A 21,930-nucleotide genomic window follows, 5' to 3' on the forward strand; every position below is an offset into this window, starting at 1 on the left:
TCAGTGCGCGGGTGGGGGTAGTGCTGCTGATTGGCTGTGTGCCGGTGACGCGCTGAGAGGGAGTGATCGGGTGGCAGCGCGGTGTGATTGGTAGAGGAGTGGAAACACGCGCTGGGCGGAAACGGATCGTAGAGATAGCGCGTGGTGATTGGGTAACTGAGGAGCGGTGCCGACGTTGAGGTCCGCATCCGCTCCGTCTCCCGGGAGGAAGAGATATATAAGATGATGCACAGAGGAGTAGAGGGCAGAAGTGGAACCATCTAAGAATGAAGACGAAGGTGCAGAGATAGAGCCCGGAGAGGAGAGTAATGGAGAGGAGAGGAGAGTAAGGGAGAGTAGAGGAGAGTAAGGTATAAGTGTGTAGCCAGAGAGAGAGAACGGTCTACACGAGCTGAGTGATGTATAGTGTGTAGCCAGAGAGAGAGAACGGTCTACACGAGCTGAGTGATGTATAGTGTGTAGCCAGAGAGAGAGAAAGGTCTACACGAGCCGAGTATGCATACGGTGTAGCCAGAGAGAGAGAAAGGTCTACACGAGCCGAGTATGCATACGGTGTAGCCAGAGAGAGATGCAAAGTCTACACGAGGCGAGTGGAGAGTGTAGCAGAGGCGCAGAGTCTACACGAGACGAGAGAAGAGTGTAGCCGAGGCGCGGAGTCTACACAAGGCACAGAGAGCCAGCAGCACAGAATCTAAGAGAGTCAAGAGAAGCGTAGGGTGAAGAAGAAGAGGTCACGAGTTGTACCGTTGTATGGTGACCGCATTGTGAAGAAGAGAGGCCACGCGTTGTATCGTTACAAGTCAAGATTTAATAAAAGAAGTGTGTTCCCGTCAAGGAGTTTCCTGCCGTCATTTTCCAATACTTCATCTGGCGTCAGAAGTGAAACGGGCTTCCAAGCATGGAGACAAGGAAGACCCGTAGGACCCACGGGATTGACCGCGAGGAAAACCTGGACGACTCGGGGCCGCTGGTGGCGGGGGGTGAGGAGGAGGACTTGCCCACGCTACAGGATCCGTCGACGGCGCCGGCCGAGCGACCGGGGACCGAGGCCGTGCTTCGTGAGGCGCACTCCCGACTGGCGGAGCTGCTGCTCGCCGCCGCGTCCATCTTGGCGGAGATCAGCTCGTCGGGAGGAGCGGGGACGGTGGGGGACATTTTACAAGGTCGCCCCGCAGATTCCCGCCAAAACGAATGGGGGATTCCCGCCATTGCGCCTGGGCCTACTTTTGGCGGGAACGGCGAGCGCCACGTGGTGGTGGGTTCCCAAGCGCGCGCATCGACGTCATCAGCGCGCGAGGGGGTCCGCCATTTTACGTCTGCCGCTGGAGCCGCCATCTTACACACCGACGGAGAGGCGGAGAGGAACCACGAGGCGGATGACTTCATTTTTCAGCAGCGTCTGCCCACGTTGTCAGCCTTCAAGGCGGAAGGCGGAGACTGGGGCAAATTTCAGCGAAGGTTTTTGGCGCATCAAGAGATGTCAGCGTGGTCCGATGCTACGGCGCTGCGGGCGTTGCCTGCCCTGCTGGACGACGATGCGCTCGCGGCCTTCAGGTCTGCACGGAAGTCGGACCGCTCCACGCTGAAGGATGCGCTGGGTTTGTTGGCCAGGGTCTACGGACCTCCCTCGGCGTGCCGCCATCATTTCTACGCAAGACGGAAAGCGGCCACGGAGACCGCGCTGGCCTATCGCACGGCGTTGCTGGCTCTTGCTGATGCTGCGTTCCCTCGGATGGACGAGGAGGGCCAAGACGCGATGGTTTTGGAGCAGCTGCTTAAGTTGGCGCAGGACCTGGGGGTCCCTATCAACACAGCTGACGAGATTGATATTTCTTCTTTGAGAGTCGCCACGAGTATTCAAGCGCACGAGGCCCTACAACGGAAACAAGGAGTTGGTTGCAACGCTGCTGTCGTCGCAGCTCCGGGTTCGGTGGTCACCGAACCCCAAGTCGTCAGCCCACGAGAGGAGGCGTTCGCCACGGGACGACCAGGGGACTGGAGGCCGGGGGCTCGGTCGCCTCTGCGATCGGGCCGAAAGTCGGAGCAACCAAGATCTACTCCGACCCTCGTCACGTGCTATAACTGCGGCCTCCGGGGCCACGTGGCGTCCGGGTGCCGCGCTCCGCGTCAGCGCGCCATGGGTGCTCGGCTGGACGACGACCGAGATCCCAAGTCATCTCTACAATCCCCGGCAAGTCGCGGCACCTCACACGCTCGGCCTGTTTATTCGGCACACATGGGACGCCGCGTTGCGGCGGAGGAGGGCCGGTTAAGGTTCGGGGATTCGGTTCGGCGAGGGGGGTTCGGCCGGGACCAGGGAGACATTGAATGGGCGGAATTGGGGCATAGAATTGTGGCTGCTTCGGCGGGTTCGTCCGTTGTTACGGGATCTATTGATGGGGTCGAGATTAGGGTGTTAGTGGACACGGGGGCATCGGCAACTATTATATCGGACCTCATTTATGATATTCTCCCAGTCCAATGTCGTCCGCTGTTTCCAGTGGATGTGCCATTTTACGCCGCTAATGGGGGATCGTTGGGCATTATCGGTCAGATTAGGGCGTCCATTTGCATTGGAAATATCAAATTGTCGGGACCCGTTTTCGTTTTGTCTTCTTTGGCGGTTCCGTGTCTTTTGGGCACTGATTTTTTTGGCTAAAATGCCCATTAAAATTCTTATCGATCAACGATGCATTGAACTGCCATCGGGTCGCCGGATTGCATTTTTGACGAGCCCTACTGACATTCGGACGGCGTGCGCTACGATACAAGCGGTGGCGACACAGACCGTGCATGTGCCCCCGGGTTCACAGATGTTGATTCCCCTCCGGTTGCGGAAACCATGGGTGAGGGAGGCTTCGGAACAAAGTATGCTTTTGGGTCCTTCTAACAAGGCTGTCGGGGGTCTTGATTTATCGGTGGCTCACACTTTGGTGCGGGCTGACAGGGATCCGTTTGTGATGGTTTTGAACGCGGGGTCGCGGCCAGCTGTCATTCCACAGGGCACCGTGCTGGCTCACGCGGCGCGGGTCCCTGTGGATGATGGGTTGGTTGCGCAGGTGGGCTCGAGCCCCGCGCGGAACGTTGAGCCAAGGGAAGACCTTGAGTGGGTCCATTCGCTATGCGCCGCCTCGGACGATTTGTCGGCGGCGCAGTTGGGTGCGCTGCGCGAGTTGCTCATGGAATTCTCTGATGTGTTCAGTAAACATGAGTATGACATTGGGTGCACGGATTTGTTGCACCACCACATTGAAACGGGCGATGCGGCGCCGTCAAGCTAAATCCCTTCCGACTGAGTCCCGTGGAGAAGGAACATGTTCAGTCGGCTGTTAACGAAATGCTAGAAGCCGATATTATTTCGCCCTCCTCTAGCCCGTGGGGAGCGCCTATTGTGTTGGTTAAGAAGCAGGACGGGTCCCTGCGATTCTGCGTTGATTTCCGTCGCCTGAATAAGATCTCTGTGGCTGACGCGTATCCGCTCCCCAGGATGGATGAGTCCCTCGATGCATTGTCTGGTGCGCGATATTTTTCGACTCTTGATTTGTTATCGGGGTTTTGGCAGTTGCCGCTCGACGAAGAGTCGAAACCTAAGACAGCATTTCGGACTCCAGGGGGGCTGTTCCAGTTTAACCGGTTACCCATGGGACTTCACTCCTCTCCAGCGACGTTTCAGCGACTTATGGAGTTGGTTTTGTCGGGCTTGCAGTGGGATACATGCTTGATTTATATGGACGATGTCATTGTTTTCAGTAAAACGTTTGAAGAACACCTCCAGCGATTGAGAGGGGTGTTCTTGCGAATGCGATCGGCTAAGCTGAAATTTAAACCGGCCAAATGTCACCTCCTTCGGAAGTCGGTTAGATACTTGGGTCACATTGTCGATTCTTCGGGGATCTCCACCGATCCCGCGAAGACGGATTGTGTCGGTTCGTGGCCGACACCTACGTCCGTTTCCGACGTGCGTAGTTTCATCGGGTTTGCTTCTTATTATCGGCGGTTCGTTGAGCACTTCGCCACTATTGCAAAACCCTTGCACGCTCTAACGGCGAAGGGAGTGAAGTTCAAATGGGGACCGGAGGAGGAGGCCGCGTTTCGCTCCCTCCGGGACGCCTTGGTGGGTGCCCCACCCTTGTGTTATCCCGATTTTGCGAGTCCCTTTTTGCTGGACACGGATGCTAGCAACACGGGCATTGGGGGGGTGCTATCCCAAGTCGTTGGGGGTGTCGAAAGAGTTGTCGCCTACGGTAGTAGGGTGTTGTCTCCGGCGGAGCAGCGCTACTGCGTCACCCGTCGCGAGCTGCTTGCCATTGTCTTTTTTGTGCAGCAGTTTAGGCCATATCTCTATGGTCGTCACTTTACGGTCCGAACGGACCACGCGGCGCTACAGTATTCATTGAGGGTCGCCCAACCCTCGGGCCAGTTGTCGCGTTGGTTGGAAGTCCTCCAGGACTATCAGTTTACGACTACGTACCGTAAGGGGTTGCGACACACAAATGCCGATTGCTTGTCGCGGTTGTTGCCTTGTGATGAATGCGCGTGTTTGTCGGGATCGGCGCGCTGTAAACCGACGCTTGCGGGGGAGATGGGGGCACTGGCTGCGACAGCGGGCGCACTGATCGTGGATGATTCCACTGCCTCTCAGGGTCGGGACTCGCTGCTCTCGTTGTCGCTCAGCGAATGGGGCCGTCTCCAGATGGCGGACAGCTCGCTGCTAGCATTGCGCCGCAAGGTTGGGGGTCCCGAGGGGGACCAGGAGCGTACCGGCTCCTATGTACTTGAGCAGGGCATGTTATTGAGATGGGACAGGTTGTCCCGGCGGAACGCACTCGTGGTGCCTTCCGCTGTAAGGGGGAGGGTTGTCTTGGCGGCACACGAACGCCTCTTGCACTTGGGAGTTAACAAGACGCTTGCCCTGCTTCAGCGTGACTATTACTGGCCGGGAATGGGAAGTGATGTGGTAAATATTCTGAAGGGGTGCGTTGAGTGCGCCAGGCGTAAACCACCGCCCGTGGCAGCTAATCCACCGCTGCAATCTATTCAGGTCTCGCGTACTAACGAGCTCGTTGCACTCGATATTTTGGAGCCCTTCCCAGTCACGCCGAGAGGGAATAAATATTTGTTAGTGGGGGTCGAATACTTTACCCGATGGCCTATGGCGTGGCCTCTCGCTAACCAGTCGGCAGCGGCTGTGACGGACGCCTTCGTCCAGGGCTATGTCCTGGACAAGGGGGCTCCCGAACGCCTGCTGACCGACCAAGGTAAAAATTTTTCGAGTAAATTGTTGCAAGAGGTGTGCGATCTGTTGGGTACCAAGAAGGTGCGTACCTCCCCGTACCACCCGCAGACAGACGGGATGGTGGAGAGACTCCACAAAACTTTGACTTCCATGCTGTGCCAGCAGGTGTGCGAGGCACATGTAGATTGGGACCTGCAGGTCCCGGGAGTCCTTGCCGCGTATAGAATGGCCCCCCATGCAGCTACGGGGTTTTCCCCATTCTATTTGATGTACGGTCGGGAAGCTGACCCGCCAATGGAAACGCAACTTGGCCTGCCCGCTCCACGAACTAATTCTAAATTGGCAGAACATATTAAGTTTAATATTCACAAGCTGACAGAGGCGAGGGAGGCCGCACGGCTTAATTCCCGGGCTCGCCAAATTGCTAATGAACGGTTGCGGGCACGGAAGGTGTCCGGGCACGATTGGAAACCAGGTGACAGGGCCTGGCTGCATTGCCCTCAGGCACCCTTGGCTACGTCGCCTAAATTGTTGAGACCGTGGAGGGGACCCGTGGAGGTCGTGCGCGTTGCACGACCCCAGTGCGTTCAGATAAAGTGGGGAAAGCGCCGTTGGTACGTTCACCCCTCCCGACTGAAACCGTTCTCGCCTCCATATGGCCTCCCCTTGTGTCGTCATGGCCGAGCGTGTGACGTGACCGGCGACCCACAGGGGGAAATGTCTCTGCCTGATCCACGCGTATTTTCGCCTGATCTGCTCCCAGGTGTCTCGGATCTGACAGCTGCCGACCACCGGCGGCCGGATCTCCGCGGCGGGGCCGGCCCTTTCAGGCCCGTTCCGCGCCGTCTGGAGCAGCCGGAACCGTCGGACGGTCGTCAGTGTCCCGCCCCATACGACGGACCAGCCAGACGGACTCGCGCCAAGTCGTGCTACTTTGCGCGACCCGCCTCGTGAGGAGTCGGGGCTGTTGGTGCGCCTCGTCACTGCGTGTAGTCGCAGGGACGTGGGGCGCGTTCGTTTTTTGGAATTTGCTCGTATCGTGTTATTGTTGACTTTTCGTGTTCATTGTCAATCTGTACATAGTTATTCTTGTTGTTGTTGTTGTTGTTATGTTACGGGGCACACTCGGGGGGTTACGGGGTTTTTTTTTGTTGGTTGTCGTTTTATCGTCGCGGTTGGTTGTTGTTAGCAGCCGGGCCGGCTGCGAGCTATGTGGGAGGGGGTGATGTAGTGGTGATACGCGCTGGGTGTGTACGTCATGTGCCAGCGCGTATGTACGTGTGTGTGTGGTGACGCGCGCTGACGGGGAGGAGCAGGCGTCAGTGCGCGGGTGGGGGTAGTGCTGCTGATTGGCTGTGTGCCGGTGACGCGCTGAGAGGGAGTGATCGGGTGGCAGCGCGGTGTGATTGGTCGAGGAGTGGAAACACGCGCTGGGCGGAAACGGATCGTAGAGATAGCGCGTGGTGATTGGGTAACTGAGGAGCGGTGCCGACGTTGAGGTCCGCATCCGCTCCGTCTCCCGGGAGGAAGAGATATATAAGATGATGCACAGAGGAGTAGAGGGCAGAAGTGGAACCATCTAAGAATGAAGACGAAGGTGCAGAGATAGAGCCCGGAGAGGAGAGTAATGGAGAGGAGAGGAGAGTAAGGGAGAGTAGAGGAGAGTAAGGTATAAGTGTGTAGCCAGAGAGAGAGAACGGTCTACACGAGCTGAGTGATGTATAGTGTGTAGCCAGAGAGAGAGAACGGTCTACACGAGCTGAGTGATGTATAGTGTGTAGCCAGAGAGAGAGAAAGGTCTACTCGAGCCGAGTATGCATACGGTGTAGCCAGAGAGAGAGAAAGGTCTACACGAGCCGAGTATGCATACGGTGTAGCCAGAGAGAGATGCAAAGTCTACACGAGGCGAGTGGAGAGTGTAGCAGAGGCGCAGAGTCTACACGAGACGAGAGAAGAGTGTAGCCGAGGCGCGGAGTCTACACGAGGCACAGAGAGCCAGCAGCACAGAATCTAAGAGAGTCAAGAGAAGCGTAGGGTGAAGAAGAAGAGGTCACGAGTTGTACCGTTGTATGGTGACCGCATTGTGAAGAAGAGAGGCCACGCGTTGTATCGTTACAAGTCAAGATTTAATAAAAGAAGTGTGTTCCCGTCAAGGAGTTTCCTGCCGTCATTTTCCAATACTTCACATACAATCCGTGATCTGATCTCATCTGTAAAGGATGTCATTCCTGATTTGCAGTACCCTGGAGTCTACAAACTGAGTTGCATTTGTGGTGATTGTTACATTGGGGAAACGAAACGACATATATCAGACCGTATTCGCGAGCACAAGGCAGATTTGAAACATGGCAGGACGAATTATTCTGCCGTGGCTGATCACTGCTACAAAGCGGTGGGCTCTCATGATATTGTTTTCTCCGATACCAAAGTGCTCTGCAAGCCGTCTGGATACCACCAGATATTTTTCAATGAAGCCATCCAGATATAGAAACATAGACATAACTTCAACCGAGAAGATGGATTCAAATTGAGCAATCATTGGAAGGATGTTATTAACCAAGTTGAACCTTAGCTGCCTTATAGTTTATATTCATATCCGCATCTCCAAACTTTTACTCACAGCCCTGTTCACTCCCATCACTTAGAAATTTGCCGTGCAGTGTTTCGAGCTTGCAAAGTTCACTCCCCCAACCCCCCCCCCCAACGTGTCACAGCTTTAGTTCGAACTCTAGGACCATATTTCAGTGATTGTTTTTTCACTGTGGTTGGCCCCACCTGATGACGGACGCTTGTGTTGCGCCCGAAACGTCGTGATTTAATCTAGTTATTTTCATTTTTATTTTATTTTTATTTTCACCTACGTGACTTTACCGAAAGAACCAAAGAGTCCAGTAGATGTTCTTACTTGGAAACGGTGTGCATCCACGATGTTGTGTGGATGCGCCAATGCCGGAAAAGCGTGTTGGTGATTACACTCCCATGGGCTGCACACAAGTCTTGCAGTCTCTTACCGTTATAATTGAGCTGATATGGCCCAATGCCTTCGAATCACTCCAGCCCAGGTGTCTACATATTGACCCACTCGGGCATTAAAGTCACCCAACAGGATGACACTATCCGAAATGGCAACGTTAGCTAGGACCTGAGGCAGGAGGTCGTAGGAGGCATCTGACTCATCGGCCTTGCCTGCAACCATCTACTGATGTTCATCTGTAGTAAAAGCGCAAGCAACCTACACCACCGTTGATGGGGAGATGAGCCCACAGTACCCTGGTACTTCCAGCTTCCCACACCTCACCAATCTCTTCATTCTTTTGTTTAGAAGAAGATCCACTCTTCTGAATAAAATATTGACCCTCATAGTTTATGTGTCTGTGTGTGTAAGTTACTCACAAATGTAGTAAGTGGAGCCTAAAAAACAAAATCAATAACACCATTAGCATCATCGTCATCAGCATCATCTTTACCAACAACATCATCAGCATCCGCAGCATTATCAGCATCACCTTACCTCAGCCACCATCACCATTATCGCCACCATCATCACCGTCAATGACGCCATTTCTGCAAGTTATTATTATTTGAAAGATGTAACTAGATAGCCCAGCGGATGTTCTTGCTTGGAAATGGTGTACATCCATGATGTTGTGTGGATGTGCCAATGCCGGAAAAGCGTGGTGGTGATTACACTCCCATGTGCTGCACATAAGTCTAGCAGTCTCCTACCGTTATAATTGAGCTGATCTGGCCCATGCCTTCGAATCACTCCAGCCCAGGTGTCTGCATCTTGACCCAATCGCACATTAAAGTCACCCAACAGGATGACTCTATCCGAAGCAGCCACGTTCGCTAGGACCTGAGACAGGAGGTCGTAGAAGGCATCTGACTCATTGGCCTTGCCTGCATCTACATACCAATGTTCATCTTTGGTGAGAGCGCAAGCAACCTCAACGACCGTTGATGCGAAGGTGAGCCCACAGTATCCTGGTACTTACAGCTTCCTACACCTCATCAACCCCTTCATTCTTTTGTTCAGAAGAAAAGCCACTCTTCTAAATGAAATATCCATCATCATAGTGTGTGTGTCTGCGTGTTTAGGTTACTCACATCTGGAGTAAATTGAGCCTAAAAACAAAATCAATAACATCATCAGTACCGTCGTCATCAGCATCATTATTAACAAAATAAGTATCAGCATCCGCAACATTGTATTATCAGCATTATATTACCTCAGCCACCATCACCGTTACCGCCACCATCATCACCATCACCGTCAGTGACGCCATTTCTGTAAGTTAAAGTAACAATCATCAACACCACCATCATCTTCAACACTATCACCACCACCATAACCACCACCACTATCACCACCATCACCACTTCCATCACCACCACTGTCACCACCATCAATATCATCACCATTATCATCACCATCATTAACACAATCATCACCATTATCACCATCACCACCATTATCACAACTACCACCCTCATCAACACCATCACCACCATCATCACCACCATCATCACCAATGAGAATATCCGCCATTCGCCACTAAGTGACGGTGATGTCACCACGGCACCTGTGTCATGTTAGGTGCACTTAGAAGTCTCGTAATGTGTTGATGAATCACTGACAGGAGGTCACGGGACAGACCCAGCAGGTGCCATGGGTTTGCTGACTGAGATGACTAGTCGAGGCACCATCTGTACCCCCTACTGTGCATCGTTCCTCTGCCCTCAGTTGTTGTTGTATGGCAACTGCCTTCAACTGCTCAGTAGCGTATTTCACGAGCCTCCTCCATAGAGGCCGATTTTGACACTGCTGGTACCAGTCTTCGGCAAGTACACTCATTTCCACATGCTCTAATACCACATCAGATCATCTCTTCTCCAGCCCATGTCGGACCGTTTAGCCCTCTTTATGAGGCTAATCAGAAGCTGGACATGTGGTGACTGGGCATGCGGGCTATATGACCAAACCAACGCAGACTTGCCTGCCGGAGGAGCTCACTGATCGGAATGTGTCCAGATCTTTCAAGGATTTGTGAGCTCAGACAATCTAGGCTGGTAAAACCCAGGACGGATCGTAGGCAGGCCATCCTGAATGTGTCTAACCAGCGAAGATGTTCCATTAGAATGGTCCACATTTCACAAGCATAGATAAGGGATGGCATGACTGTGGCCGAGAAGACCCGAAGCTTCATGTGAAGTGACAAACAAGGTAGCTTCCACGCAGCATTATACAGCCGATGGAATGATAATGCTCCCCGACTGATTCGGAGTGTGATCTCCGTTGACACACAGCAGCTGGTCATAAGCACACTGTCCAGGTTTGGGAAATTTTCCACTCTCTCCACAACTTCTCCATCACCAATGGGAAGCTGAGGGGTGGAGTGTCTGATGGCACAAAATACCCAGGCAGGTACTTAGTTTTGGTGTGGCTGATGGTAAGACCCCACCTCTTAGTGACACACTCCAGGTTTCAGGAGCAGCACCTCCAACTCCTCCTCCGAGTGAGCAGCAATCACTAAATCATGAGCATACATAACATGGTTGACTTATAGGGAGCCATCCTTCGACCACACTCGAGCATCGATCAGCCTCCCATTGTTTCTGTGTACCAGATGTAAATTTCTCCGGTACAGCCATGGAAAGTTTCTCGAACTACATAGTCAAAGATGATACACCACCTGTGCCCCGGACTGTGCCAACTTGCTGTATTTTAGCTGCCCGGCATTCCGCTGGTTGTTGTGAGCATCGCTCCTCTGCCCTTCATTGTTGCTGGAGAGCGACTGCCTCCAACTGCCCAGTAGCATCCTTCACGAGCCTCCTCCACAGAGGCCGATCTTGACACGGATGGTGCCAGTCATCAGAAAGCCCACTCAGTTCCACATTATCCTGTACCGCATCAGTCCATTTCTTCTCCAGCCCGTGTCGTGCCCGTTTAGCCCCCTCTATCCGGCTGAACAAAAGCTATAGATGCTTAGTTAAAACCCGCCACCACCCAACACAGCCAACTAGTAAGAGTTGTTACGTAAAAAGAACATGCTAATTCGTTACTAGTACAGCACACTGGTGTGTTGGAGAGCCAAGCCACGACATTTACAATCTGAGTACGACGTTTCGCCAGTAATTACAACTAGCTTCATGAGGCGACAGCCAGATTTGTGGAGAAGTCCACCTGTTACGTTCCTTATATAGAGGCGGGCTCCCACAAAGGGGGTCGGGAGACTGTCAACCCAGGGACAGGGTTGCCCCGGGCCATGGCACTCTGGTTGACCCCATAGGCACGTGATCCAGAGTGTCCACAGAGAGGCCCCCAAGTAGGGGGACTAGGGGGTGATCACGTGTCTGGGGAGAGCTCTCGAGAGGGATCGAGAGGGAGCTAGAATGCTCCCGAAGGTGGGCGGGGCCGAGGGCGGAGCCGGTCCCGACCCGGGAGGATGTAAGGTGGGTCCCTGAGAGGGACCGGGGTCGCTTCATTCTATAAGCTGGAAGCTCTACATCTACAAGCTGGAAGCTCTACGTCCTACGTCTGAAGAGGCACCAACACGTGGCCGGGAATCCGAGTGAGGGTCCGATCCATTGCAGCCGTAACGCCTATGTGTAGTGTAGTTAGCTGGGTGGTCACCACCTTAGGCTGTATCTGGTAAAGGGGCAGTTACCCCTTTGTTTATACGTGTTGCGAATAAATGTGTTGCCTCTGAAGAGTAACATCTGCGACTCAGTTGGACTCACTACACACAGACAAAAACACACAAGTAGATATGTAGTGGGTTAAATAACTAGAGGAGAGTTCTCTGAGGCAACACGGGATTTATTTAACAATAAATCCTTAACACAGAGGGGTAACGGCCCCTCACACCCGATATGCTAAGGTAGCCCCTCCAGACTAATACGCCTCTCACTGGCTAATCTAACTACCTTCTTAAGCGAAGCTTGGGTCTTCACTGGTATAAGCTGGAGCCAACCCTAGCCAGGGGTATGGCTCTGTCCTGTGGGCTCTTCTCTTCAATCTTCATTGGTATAAGCTTGAGCTGACCCTAGCCAGGGGTACGGCTCTGTCCAATTGGGCTCTTCTCTCCAGGAGGCTCTCTGATCTTTTGGTGAGCGACGACAGCTGGGACCGTTCAGAGGTCCGGATTTTATACAGGGCTGTAGCTTGCCCCGCCCTGGCCACACCTTCCTTTCTGAACCTTCTAGCAGGACCTGGGAGTGATGTCATCCCCCAGCCCCCTCCTGGCTTCTGGGGTCTGTACCGCTGGTCATGCCGTTCCATAGGGGTTACCGTTGGGCCCTGTGGGCCATAGTCCCTTCACACTGGGGCACAGCCCCTCTTCTTCCCCCTATTGGCATGTGGCCGGTACTACCAGCTAACTGCATGGAGATGGCGCATCTCCGCCCAATAATACATTTACAGATAGACAAACACACAGACACGATGATACATAACCACCATCATCAACACCACCATCAACATAATCACTATTACCGCCATCACCATCATCACCACCAACATCACCACCACCACCATCACCAACAACATCACCACCATCACTACAACCGTCATCATCACCACCACCATCATTAACACCATCATCATCACTATCATCATCGCCATCATCATTAACACCATCACCTTTACCACCATCATCATCATCACCCCCACCATTACCACCACCACCATGTTCACTGCACACACACACCATATGCACAATTTAAGGCTGAATCGACCGAAGTGATAATCCCAGCACAGGATTCAGATATTCGATGTGTCGCGCAGTGTGGTGAGCTAACTACTGCGCCACCGCTCCACGCTTTATAGACACACGAAGACAAAGATCCCCCGTGAGCAGCACCTATGAAGGCTACCGACACTGTGGCACACAAAAGGAGTGAGCGGCCGGATCGCCGAGTATTTCATGGCGCTAACCGCTACACAGATCGACAGATACACAAAGACACACAGAGAGACAGATACACAGAAAGACACACATAGACAGATACACAGACAGAGACACACAGAGAGACATACACAGACACACACGAGACAGACAGATACACAGACAGATACACAGACAGAGACACAGAGAGACATACAGAGAGGGAGACACCCAGAGATAAAGATACACAGACAGAGACACAGAGAGACAGATACACAGACAGAGACACACACAGACAGATACACAGAAAGACACACACAGAACCAGATACACAGACAGAGACACACAGAGAGACATACACAGACACACACGAGACAGATACACAGACAGATACACAGAGAGACAGATACACAGACAGAGACACACACAGAGACAGATACACATACAGAGACACACAGAGGGACATATACACAGGCAGAGACACAGAGAGACATACACAGACAGAGACACACACAAAGACAGATACACAGACAGAGACACACAGAGAGACATATACATAGACAGAGATACACACAGAGACAGATACATAGACAGAGACATACAGAGAGACATATACACAGACAGAGACACAGAGAGACAGACAGAGACACACACAGAGACAGATTCACAGACAGAGACACACAGAGAGACAGATACACAGACAGAGATACACACATGTATACTCACATAGACGAGGTGTCCCTATGAATCTTTCTATGATTCTCTCTGAGTCTCTCTCTCTCTCTCGCTGTGTCTTTCTCTGAGTGTCCCTCTCACTCGTATCTTTCTTTGTCTCTTTCTACCTGCATTTCTGTTATGCATAATTCGCATTCTTGCCATCGCTTCCTCCTCTTTCACTTCCTTGAAGTGTTGTATCCCTCGCGGGTATGTTTACACGCCGCACCCAGGTACTGATGAGGCGACCTAAGGGGAAGAAGCCCTCCTTAGGTCGGTTTCACATCATCTTTGCTGCTGATGTTGGGCCTGAGTGAGAATCGAACTCGGGTGATTCAGGTCCGGGGTTAGTTGCGCGGGCGGTAGCGCGAATCACTGCACCACGGCTACCGACTCACAACCTCTCTCACTCACCCACCCACTCACTCAGCCACCGACTCACCCACTCACTTACCAACTCACGCACCGACTCACCCAACCACTCACTCTTTCACTCGCCCAATCACTAACTCACCCACTCTCTCACCTACCTACCCACCCACTCTCTCAAACTCACCAACACACTCACCCAACCACTCTGCTACTCATTCACCGATTCCCTCACCCATCCACTCACTCAAACACCCAACCACTCACCCACCCAACAACTCAATAACTTACCCACCCACTTACTCAGTCACTCTCCCACTGACTCACTCACACACTCACATAAATTCTCACTCACCCATTCAGTAATCCGTTCACCCACTTTCACCCTCATCCATCCACTCACTCACCTACTAACCCTGCTCCTCACTCACCGATGCAGTCACTTACACATTTCCTCGACCACTCACACCCTTACTCGTCCAATCACACCCTAACTCACTCACCCACTTGTGATGCCGCCGCCACGAAGCCGTTCGGCAGGCGCCCCATCCCCGACCTCGCCACCACCAAGCAACGGAGCCAACCCCTCGTCCCCCTCACCTCACCTCACATGAACACACCCGCACGCATGTCCCCCCCCCCCATAGAGCTGGAAGGGAAGGTCACCTGATCGACCGGTTTTTATCCGAGAACCCTTATCGGGATTAACTCTCACGGTTTCCGGCGATCAGGGAATTGGACGGCCTCCCCCGACGCTACGTTGCACCGCGGCGCTGCGACCTGCCTTAAGATGGTATGGCGGCGGCGAGGGGCATTCGGCCACCGCGGTTGAAGCGCATCCCCCACACACACCACCCACGTGTCGACGGGGCAAGCAGGGGAGGGACGGGACAGCATGAGTAGCGGGACCGCAGGGGCTCTTGCGCATAGTCACGGATGGTTGGGATAATTACGCTTGAGCGCGCAGGCACCATTGTTAGGGAGGGAAAGGGATTAATTAGAATTTACGCCGCGCAACGCCGCACACTGATTAGCATATCACAGGCGCCCGGAACCGCGGTGCGCGTGCCAGAGGGGCGCGAGCCCATTGTTCAGAGCCGACACCCTTTGAGGTAGGGAGGATAAATAGTGGGCGCAAAGGGGAAATCGGGGTCTCTCACTCCAGCGCGAGGCGACGATACGCAGCTCCAGCCCAGCGACCCGGACGTCCGTGTGACGCACCGAGGTACGCTGCGAGCAGGGGATCAACGGACCGCCGTGAGCACCTAACAGTGAGTAAGGAGGTGAATTATAATTATAGCAGATAAATCGGGAATAGGCATAAAGGTATCAGCGTGGGCCAGCCTCGTCGACTCACTGACTTAGCATCCATTCGCGAGTAGCAGATAATAAATCATTAATAGCGAAGCGTGGACTCGCGTGATCTTGTTGAGCAGTGTGTCGCGTGGGGAGCTGCGTGTGTGTGCGTGCGGCCACCCCGTGCGCGATACAGGTGCGCGATCATAACGTGAGTTGAGTTGGAGGGCGCGGAGTGGCGTGTGTGGGTGCGCGTGTGTACACAGTAGTTCGCCACGTGAGTGAGCGCTGCGTAGAGCGGCGCACGAGTGGGTGTCGCGTGTGTGCAGGTGTGTGCGCTCGTAGTGTGGGGGAAGGGGTCGGTGCGCCCGCAGGTCCCCGCTCCGTCTGTCGCCGCCGGGACTCGCGCAGTGTGAGGGCAGCGTCGTTCGGCCTCCGACCCCTGACCCCCGTTTAATAGCGCGTGAGCCGTGGAGAGACAACGCAGCGTTTGCAGGTGAACGAGAGCGGGCGGCGAGCTATGCCTCTCACACGAGCTCGCGGAGGGACGGACCAGGGAGGGGAGCCGTCGGGCGATGAGCCCAGCGACGGCAGCAGCTACTCGCAGAGCAGCGAGGGGTCGGCGCACGGCGGGGCCCCTGCCATACGCACGGAGCATGGAGGGACTTCGGGGGCCAGCGACCCCGACACACTCACACAATCACTCACCCACTCACTAAATCACCTATGCATTCACTCACCCACTCTCCCACTCTCCCACTCACCCACTCACCCAACTCACACCCTCATCCATTTTCACCTCCTATTAGCACGGTTGGTTACGTATGGTGCGAAACGTCAATTCACATACATACATATGTCATGACAGTAAAGTCAACCTGCAGTGCGAGTGGTCTAGTGGCCACGAGAATGATCAAGAATAGGGGCGTGGCCAGATGATGTAATGAGACAATGGAGTCAACCTGCAGGGCGAGTGGACTAGGGTCAACAAGAAGAATCGGGAATAGGGGCATCGCCACGCATCGTATAGAAGGCGGGATGTGCGGGAGATTCGGGACTGCTGCAGTGGGTTATTCGCTGGTCCGAGGGAGAGCACGTTGCTCCTTAAATAAAGAATCTTTTCTGGACAAGTGCGTCGAAGTCGACTCTACACATACATCCACTGACTCAATCACCTATCCTCCCATTCACTATTCCACTCACCCAACCAGTAACTCAGTCACCCAGTCACTCACACTCACTCACCCTCCTGCATATCTCACTCTCAATAATCTGCTCACCCAACCACTAACACAGTCACCCAATCACTCTCCTGCTCACCCCCTTACCCACTCTCGTGTAATGGACGAAGACTCCCTCTCCCGCATTCCACGTATGGGAAGGATATTAGCCCTTCTCAAAAGAAAAGGTCATGTCCCTAGGGGCGCCCCCAGTGGCAGCTGACCATGTGTGTCTTAGTCTTGCATGTATGTGCTGAACTTCTTTCGCACCGTACTTAGCCAACCATGCTTATTGGAGGTGTAGTGGTGGTATTGACGTGCGCCGACTGTGACAGTGATGGATCACGGGGCGGCGCGGGGTGCGGGGTTGGGCACGCGTTGTGGGCGTGGTGTGGACGCGCGCGCCGGGAGTGACAGATGACGGGGCGGCGCGGAGTGAGTGGTGAGGCACGATGAGATGTGGGAAAAGAGGATCGTAGCCAGCGCCCGGCGATTGGTCGAATAAGTGGGTGCTCGCAGCGACGTCCGCAGGTGGGGTATAAAGGGGGACGCGCGAGAGCACTCGGGGAGAGTTACCCAGTTGAAGACCCGAAGACGGAGCTGAAGACCTAGTGCTCCGAGTAGCTAAGTGGATGTTGGTCATCCGAGTAGCTCAGTGGCGTTAGTCGCCGAGTAGCTAAGTGGATGTTGGTCATCCGAGTAGCTCAGTGGCGTTAGTCGCCGAGTAGCTAAGTGGATGTTGGTCATCCGAGTAGCTCAGTGGGCGTTAGTCGCCAAGTAGCTAAGTGGGTGGTTGTCACCCGAGTACTAAGTGGATGTTGGTCATCCGAGTAGCCCAGTGGCGTTAGTCGCCGAGTAGCTAAGTGGATGTTGGTCATCCGAGTAGCTCAGTGGGCGTTAGTCGCCAAGTAGCTAAGTGGGTGTTTGTCACCCGAGTACTAAGTGGATGTTGGTCATCCGAGTAGCTCAGTGGGCGTTAGTCGCCAAGTAGCTAAGTGGGTGTTCGTCACCCGAGATACAAAGTAGGTGTTAGTCACCTGTAACCAAGTTTGATAAAATAAAGAGTGTGTTACCCGTGAAGTCGTCTCCCGCCGAGTTACTACATTACAACTGGCGTCAGAAGTAAACCTGTCTTCAAGAAGTATGGACACAAGGAAGACTACCCGTACCCACGAGCGAGGTCGGGATGACGACGGCGTACCGGGGACACCGACCTCGGGAGTAGAGGACGAGGAGTTGCCGCCAATGCAGCACTTCGCGGTGATGGCCGACGCTCCACTTGCCTCCGACACCAGCCTCCAGGACGCGCACTCCCGGTTGGCGGAGTTGCTACTCGCCGCCGCCGCTGTCTTGGCCGACATCTCCGTTCCGGCGAGCGGAAAAACGGCTGCGGGGGTCGTGGAGGAAGCGACGTTGGAGGATTCCCGCCAAAAGGCGCTTCGCGCCAAAAGTCTGGAAGTTGCCGCCGTTTTTGGGGGGCCGCCACCGATTGGCGGGAAAGACGGACGCCACGTGGCCGGACACCTCCGCGCAGCGCAGCCCACGTCATCAGCGCGCGCCGGAGCCCTCCATTTTGCGCCTGACAACCGAGCCGACATTTTACACAACTCCAGCGGAGCGCGGGAAAATCTCTCCGACGTCGACGACGATCGGGTCCTCCAGCAAAGATTGCCCGCGCTGTCGGCGTTCAAGGCGGATGGGGGCGACTGGGGAGCCTTCCAACGAAGGTTCCTCGCTCATCAGGAGATGTCGGGGTGGTCCGACACCACTGCCCTGCGTGCGTTGCCAGCGATGCTTGACGACGACGCGCTTGCAGCCTTCACATCTGCTGCAAGGTCGTCCCGCTCTACGCTCCAGGCCGCACTACACCTGATGGCGAAGGTGTTCGGGCCGCCCTCCACGTGTCGCCACCAGTTCTACGATCGGCGGAAGGTGGCTGGGGAAACGACGCTAGCCTACCGCACGGCACTACTCGCCTTGGCGGACGCAGCTTTTCCCCGCATGGATAAGGAGGGGAAGGACGCCATGGTGACGGAGCAGCTGCTGGTGTTGGCCCACGAGTTGGGGGTCCCCATCAACGTGGCAGACGAGATGGAGATCTGCTCCCTGGCGATCGCCACGAGCATTCACGCGTACGAGGTCCTCAAACGCAAGCCGGGGGTCGTCTGCAAATGGCCGGGGAACGCGGCACTGGCCGCCACGATCGCCGAACCTCAGCCAGCTGCGGTGCGGGAGCAGGCCTTCGCTGCATCGCGTCCGGGGGAGTGGAGAACGGGAGGTCGTTCGCCCACACGTTCGCCCCGCAAGCTGGAGCAACCGAAACCTACGACGTCCGTCGTCTGCTACAACTGCGGCCTTCGGGGTCACGTCGCAGCCGGGTGCCGGGCCCCGCGTCAGCGCGCCGCAGGACCATGTCGGGACGACGACCAGGGCCACAAGTCATCCCAACAAAACCCGGCAAGTCGCGGCACCTCACACGTTCGGTCCACAAACACGGCACATTCGGGTCGCCGCTTCGCGGTGGGGGGTTCGCGGCTGGGTGCCGGGGGTTCAATTCAGCGAGGGGGGTCCGTACGCGGCCCGCAAGCAGTCGAGTGGTCCGAATTGGCCCACAGGATCGTGGCTGCGTCAGCCGGGTCGTCCGTGGTAACGGGGTTCATTGACGGGGTTGAGGTCCGGGTGCTTGTTGACACGGGTGCGTCGGCCACCATCATCTCGGACCTTATTTATAACATTCTTCCCGTCCAAAGTAGACCCCTTCTGCCAGTAGACGTGCCATTTTATGCGGCGAATGGGGGATCCCTGGGGATCATCGGCCAGATTCGGGCGACTATTTGCATTGGTGACATTAAATTAGCGGGCCCTATTTTTGTATCATCATCGCTGGCCGTTCCCTGTTTGCTAGGTACGGACTTTTTGTCAAAAATGCCCATCAAAATTCTTATAGATCAGGCCTGCATAGAGCTTCCGTCAGGTCGGCGGGTTGCCTTCTTGTCGAGCCCTACCAAAGTGCGCACGGTTTGTGCGACGGTGCAGGCGCTGGCGACTCACACTGTACGGGTGCCCCCGGGATCGCAAATGTTAGTACCCCTTCGGTTCAGGAAGCCACTCGAGGTGGGTGCGGAGGCACAGGGGGTGCTGTTGGGGCCGTCAAACAGAGCCAGTAAGGGCCTCGACTTAGCGGTTGCTCAAACCATGGTGAGAGGGGACAGTGAGCCGTTCGTAATGGTCCTGAATACGGGGTCGCGGCCGGCCGTAATTGCGCAGGGAACGGTGCTGGCTCACGCCGCGCCGCTACCCGTTGAGGAACGGCTCGTGGCTCAAGCAGATTTCACTGTCGAGTCGCATCCTCAAAGTGATGAGGGGACTGAGTGGTTGGACTCGCTGTGTGCGGGTTCTGCTAACTTGTCCGGGGTGCAATTGGGAGCATTGAGGGGTTTGCTCATCGAGTTTGCTGACGTGTTCAGCAAACATAAGTACGATATCGGCTGCACTGACCTGTTGCGCCACCACATAGCTACAGGGGACGCGGCCCCTATTCGTCAGAATCCCTTCCGGCTCAGCCCGGCCGAGAAGGAACATGTGCAATCGGCGGTTAATGATATGTTGGCGGCCGATATCATTTCGCCCTCTTCTAGTCCGTGGGGTGCTCCTATTGTCCTAGTAAAGAAACAGGACGGGTCCTTGCGGTTTTGTGTCGATTTCCGCCGCTTAAACAAAATCTCGATGGCGGATGCGTATCCGCTCCCCAGGATGGATGAGTCGCTGGATGCCTTGGCTGGAGCGCAGTTTTTTTCCACACTCGATCTGCTTTCTGGATTTTGGCAATTGCCACTCGATAACGAGTCAAAACCTAAAACTGCTTTCCGGACACCTGGGGGCCTATTTGAATTCAACCGTTTGCCCATGGGCTTACATTCCGCTCCCGCCACGTTCCAGAGACTCATGGAATTGGTTTTGTCGGGCCTCCAATGGGATACCTGTTTGATTTATCTTGACGATATTATCGTCTTTAGTCGGACTTTCGAGGAGCACCTCCAGCGACTGAGAGCGGTGTTCCTCAGGATGCGTTCCGCTAAGCTTAAATTTAAACCGGCTAAATGTTTTCTGCTTCGGGAATCGGTCAGGTATTTGGGCCATATCGTGAGTCGTTCAGGGATCTCGACGGACCCTGCTAAGACGCATTGCGTCAGCTCATGGCCAACGCCAACCTCGGTCACGGAGGTTCGTAGTTTCATTGGTTTTGCCTCCTATTACCGTCGTTTTGTCAAGCAATTTGCCACCATAGCCAAGCCCCTGCACGCTTTGACGGCTAAGGGTGTGAGGTTTCACTGGGGGGCGGAAGAGGAGGCTGCGTTCTGCTCCCTCCGTGACGCTTTGGTGCAGGCTCCCCCCTTGTGTTACCCCGATTTCACACAACCGTTTTTGCTTGACACGGACGCCAGCAATACGGGTATCGGGGGGGTGCTCTCACAGGTGGTCGGGGGGGTTGAACGGGTGGTCGCCTACGGTAGTAGGGTTCTTTCCCCCGCAGAACAACGCTATTGCGTAACTCGTCGTGAATTGTTAGCCATTGTGTTTTTTACACAGCAATTCAAGCCGTATCTTTACAGCCGTCATTTTACGGTCCGGACGGACCATGCGGCTCTACAATACGCTATGCGCGTGGCACAGCCATCGGGCCAATTGTCCCGATGGTTAGAGGTCCTTCAAGACTACCAATTCACGACGATTTACCGAAAGGGGTTGCGGCACTCAAACGCGGACGCCTTGTCGCGGTTGCCGCCGTGCACGGACTGCACATGTTTGTTGGGATCAGCGCGGTGCAAACCCCCGGTCGCCGGCACCCCGGGAGTTGCGCTCGCCGCCACTGACACCCCGGGAGAGGACGCCCCCACGGGGAGGGATTCGCTGTTGTCGTTGCCCCTCATTGAGTGGGGCCGCCTCCAGATGTCCGACAGCTCCCTACTTACGCTGCGTCGGAAAGTTGGCGCTCCCGAAGAAGGGGAGGCGCGGGTCGGTTCCTGGGTGTGCAGACAGGGCCTTTTGATGAGGTGGGACAACATGTCCCGGCGTCACGTGCTCGTTGTGCCTGTTGCTATGCGGGGTAGGGTTGTTCTGGCAGCTCATGAACGGCTCATGCATCTGGGTTTTCACAAAACGCTCGCCCTAATCCAGCGAGACTATTATTGGCCGGGGATGGGTAACG

General features: G+C 54.8%; 1 protein-coding gene across 10 annotated transcripts in view; it reads right to left on the reverse strand.

Annotated features, from left to right (window-relative positions):
• LOC144733001 (uncharacterized) overlaps nt 1-13,960 on the reverse strand; it is a 50,446-nt gene extending 36,486 nt beyond the window's left edge. For 9 of the 10 annotated variants that reach the window (XM_078614706.1, XM_078614702.1, XM_078614705.1 and 6 more), the window contains exons 1-4: nt 13,849-13,960; nt 9,466-9,524; nt 9,344-9,361; nt 8,630-8,647 (exon numbers count right to left, since the gene is read on the reverse strand). In XM_078614706.1, the coding sequence (XP_078470832.1) occupies nt 8,630-8,647; nt 9,344-9,361; nt 9,466-9,522 (93 nt within the window). In that variant the 5' untranslated portion in view covers nt 9,523-9,524; nt 13,849-13,960. Of the gene's footprint in view, nt 1-8,629; nt 8,648-9,343; nt 9,362-9,465; nt 9,525-12,163; nt 12,328-13,848 lie in introns of those variants that run through there. The other variant, XM_078614698.1, reaches the window with a different exon arrangement.
• Between the last annotated feature and the right edge of the window lie 7,970 nt (nt 13,961-21,930).

Source organism: Lampetra planeri, chromosome 45 (genome assembly GCF_965212315.1).
Source record: "Lampetra planeri chromosome 45, kcLamPlan1.2.h2, whole genome shotgun sequence".
Classification (NCBI taxonomy): Eukaryota; Metazoa; Chordata; class Hyperoartia; order Petromyzontiformes; family Petromyzontidae; genus Lampetra; species Lampetra planeri.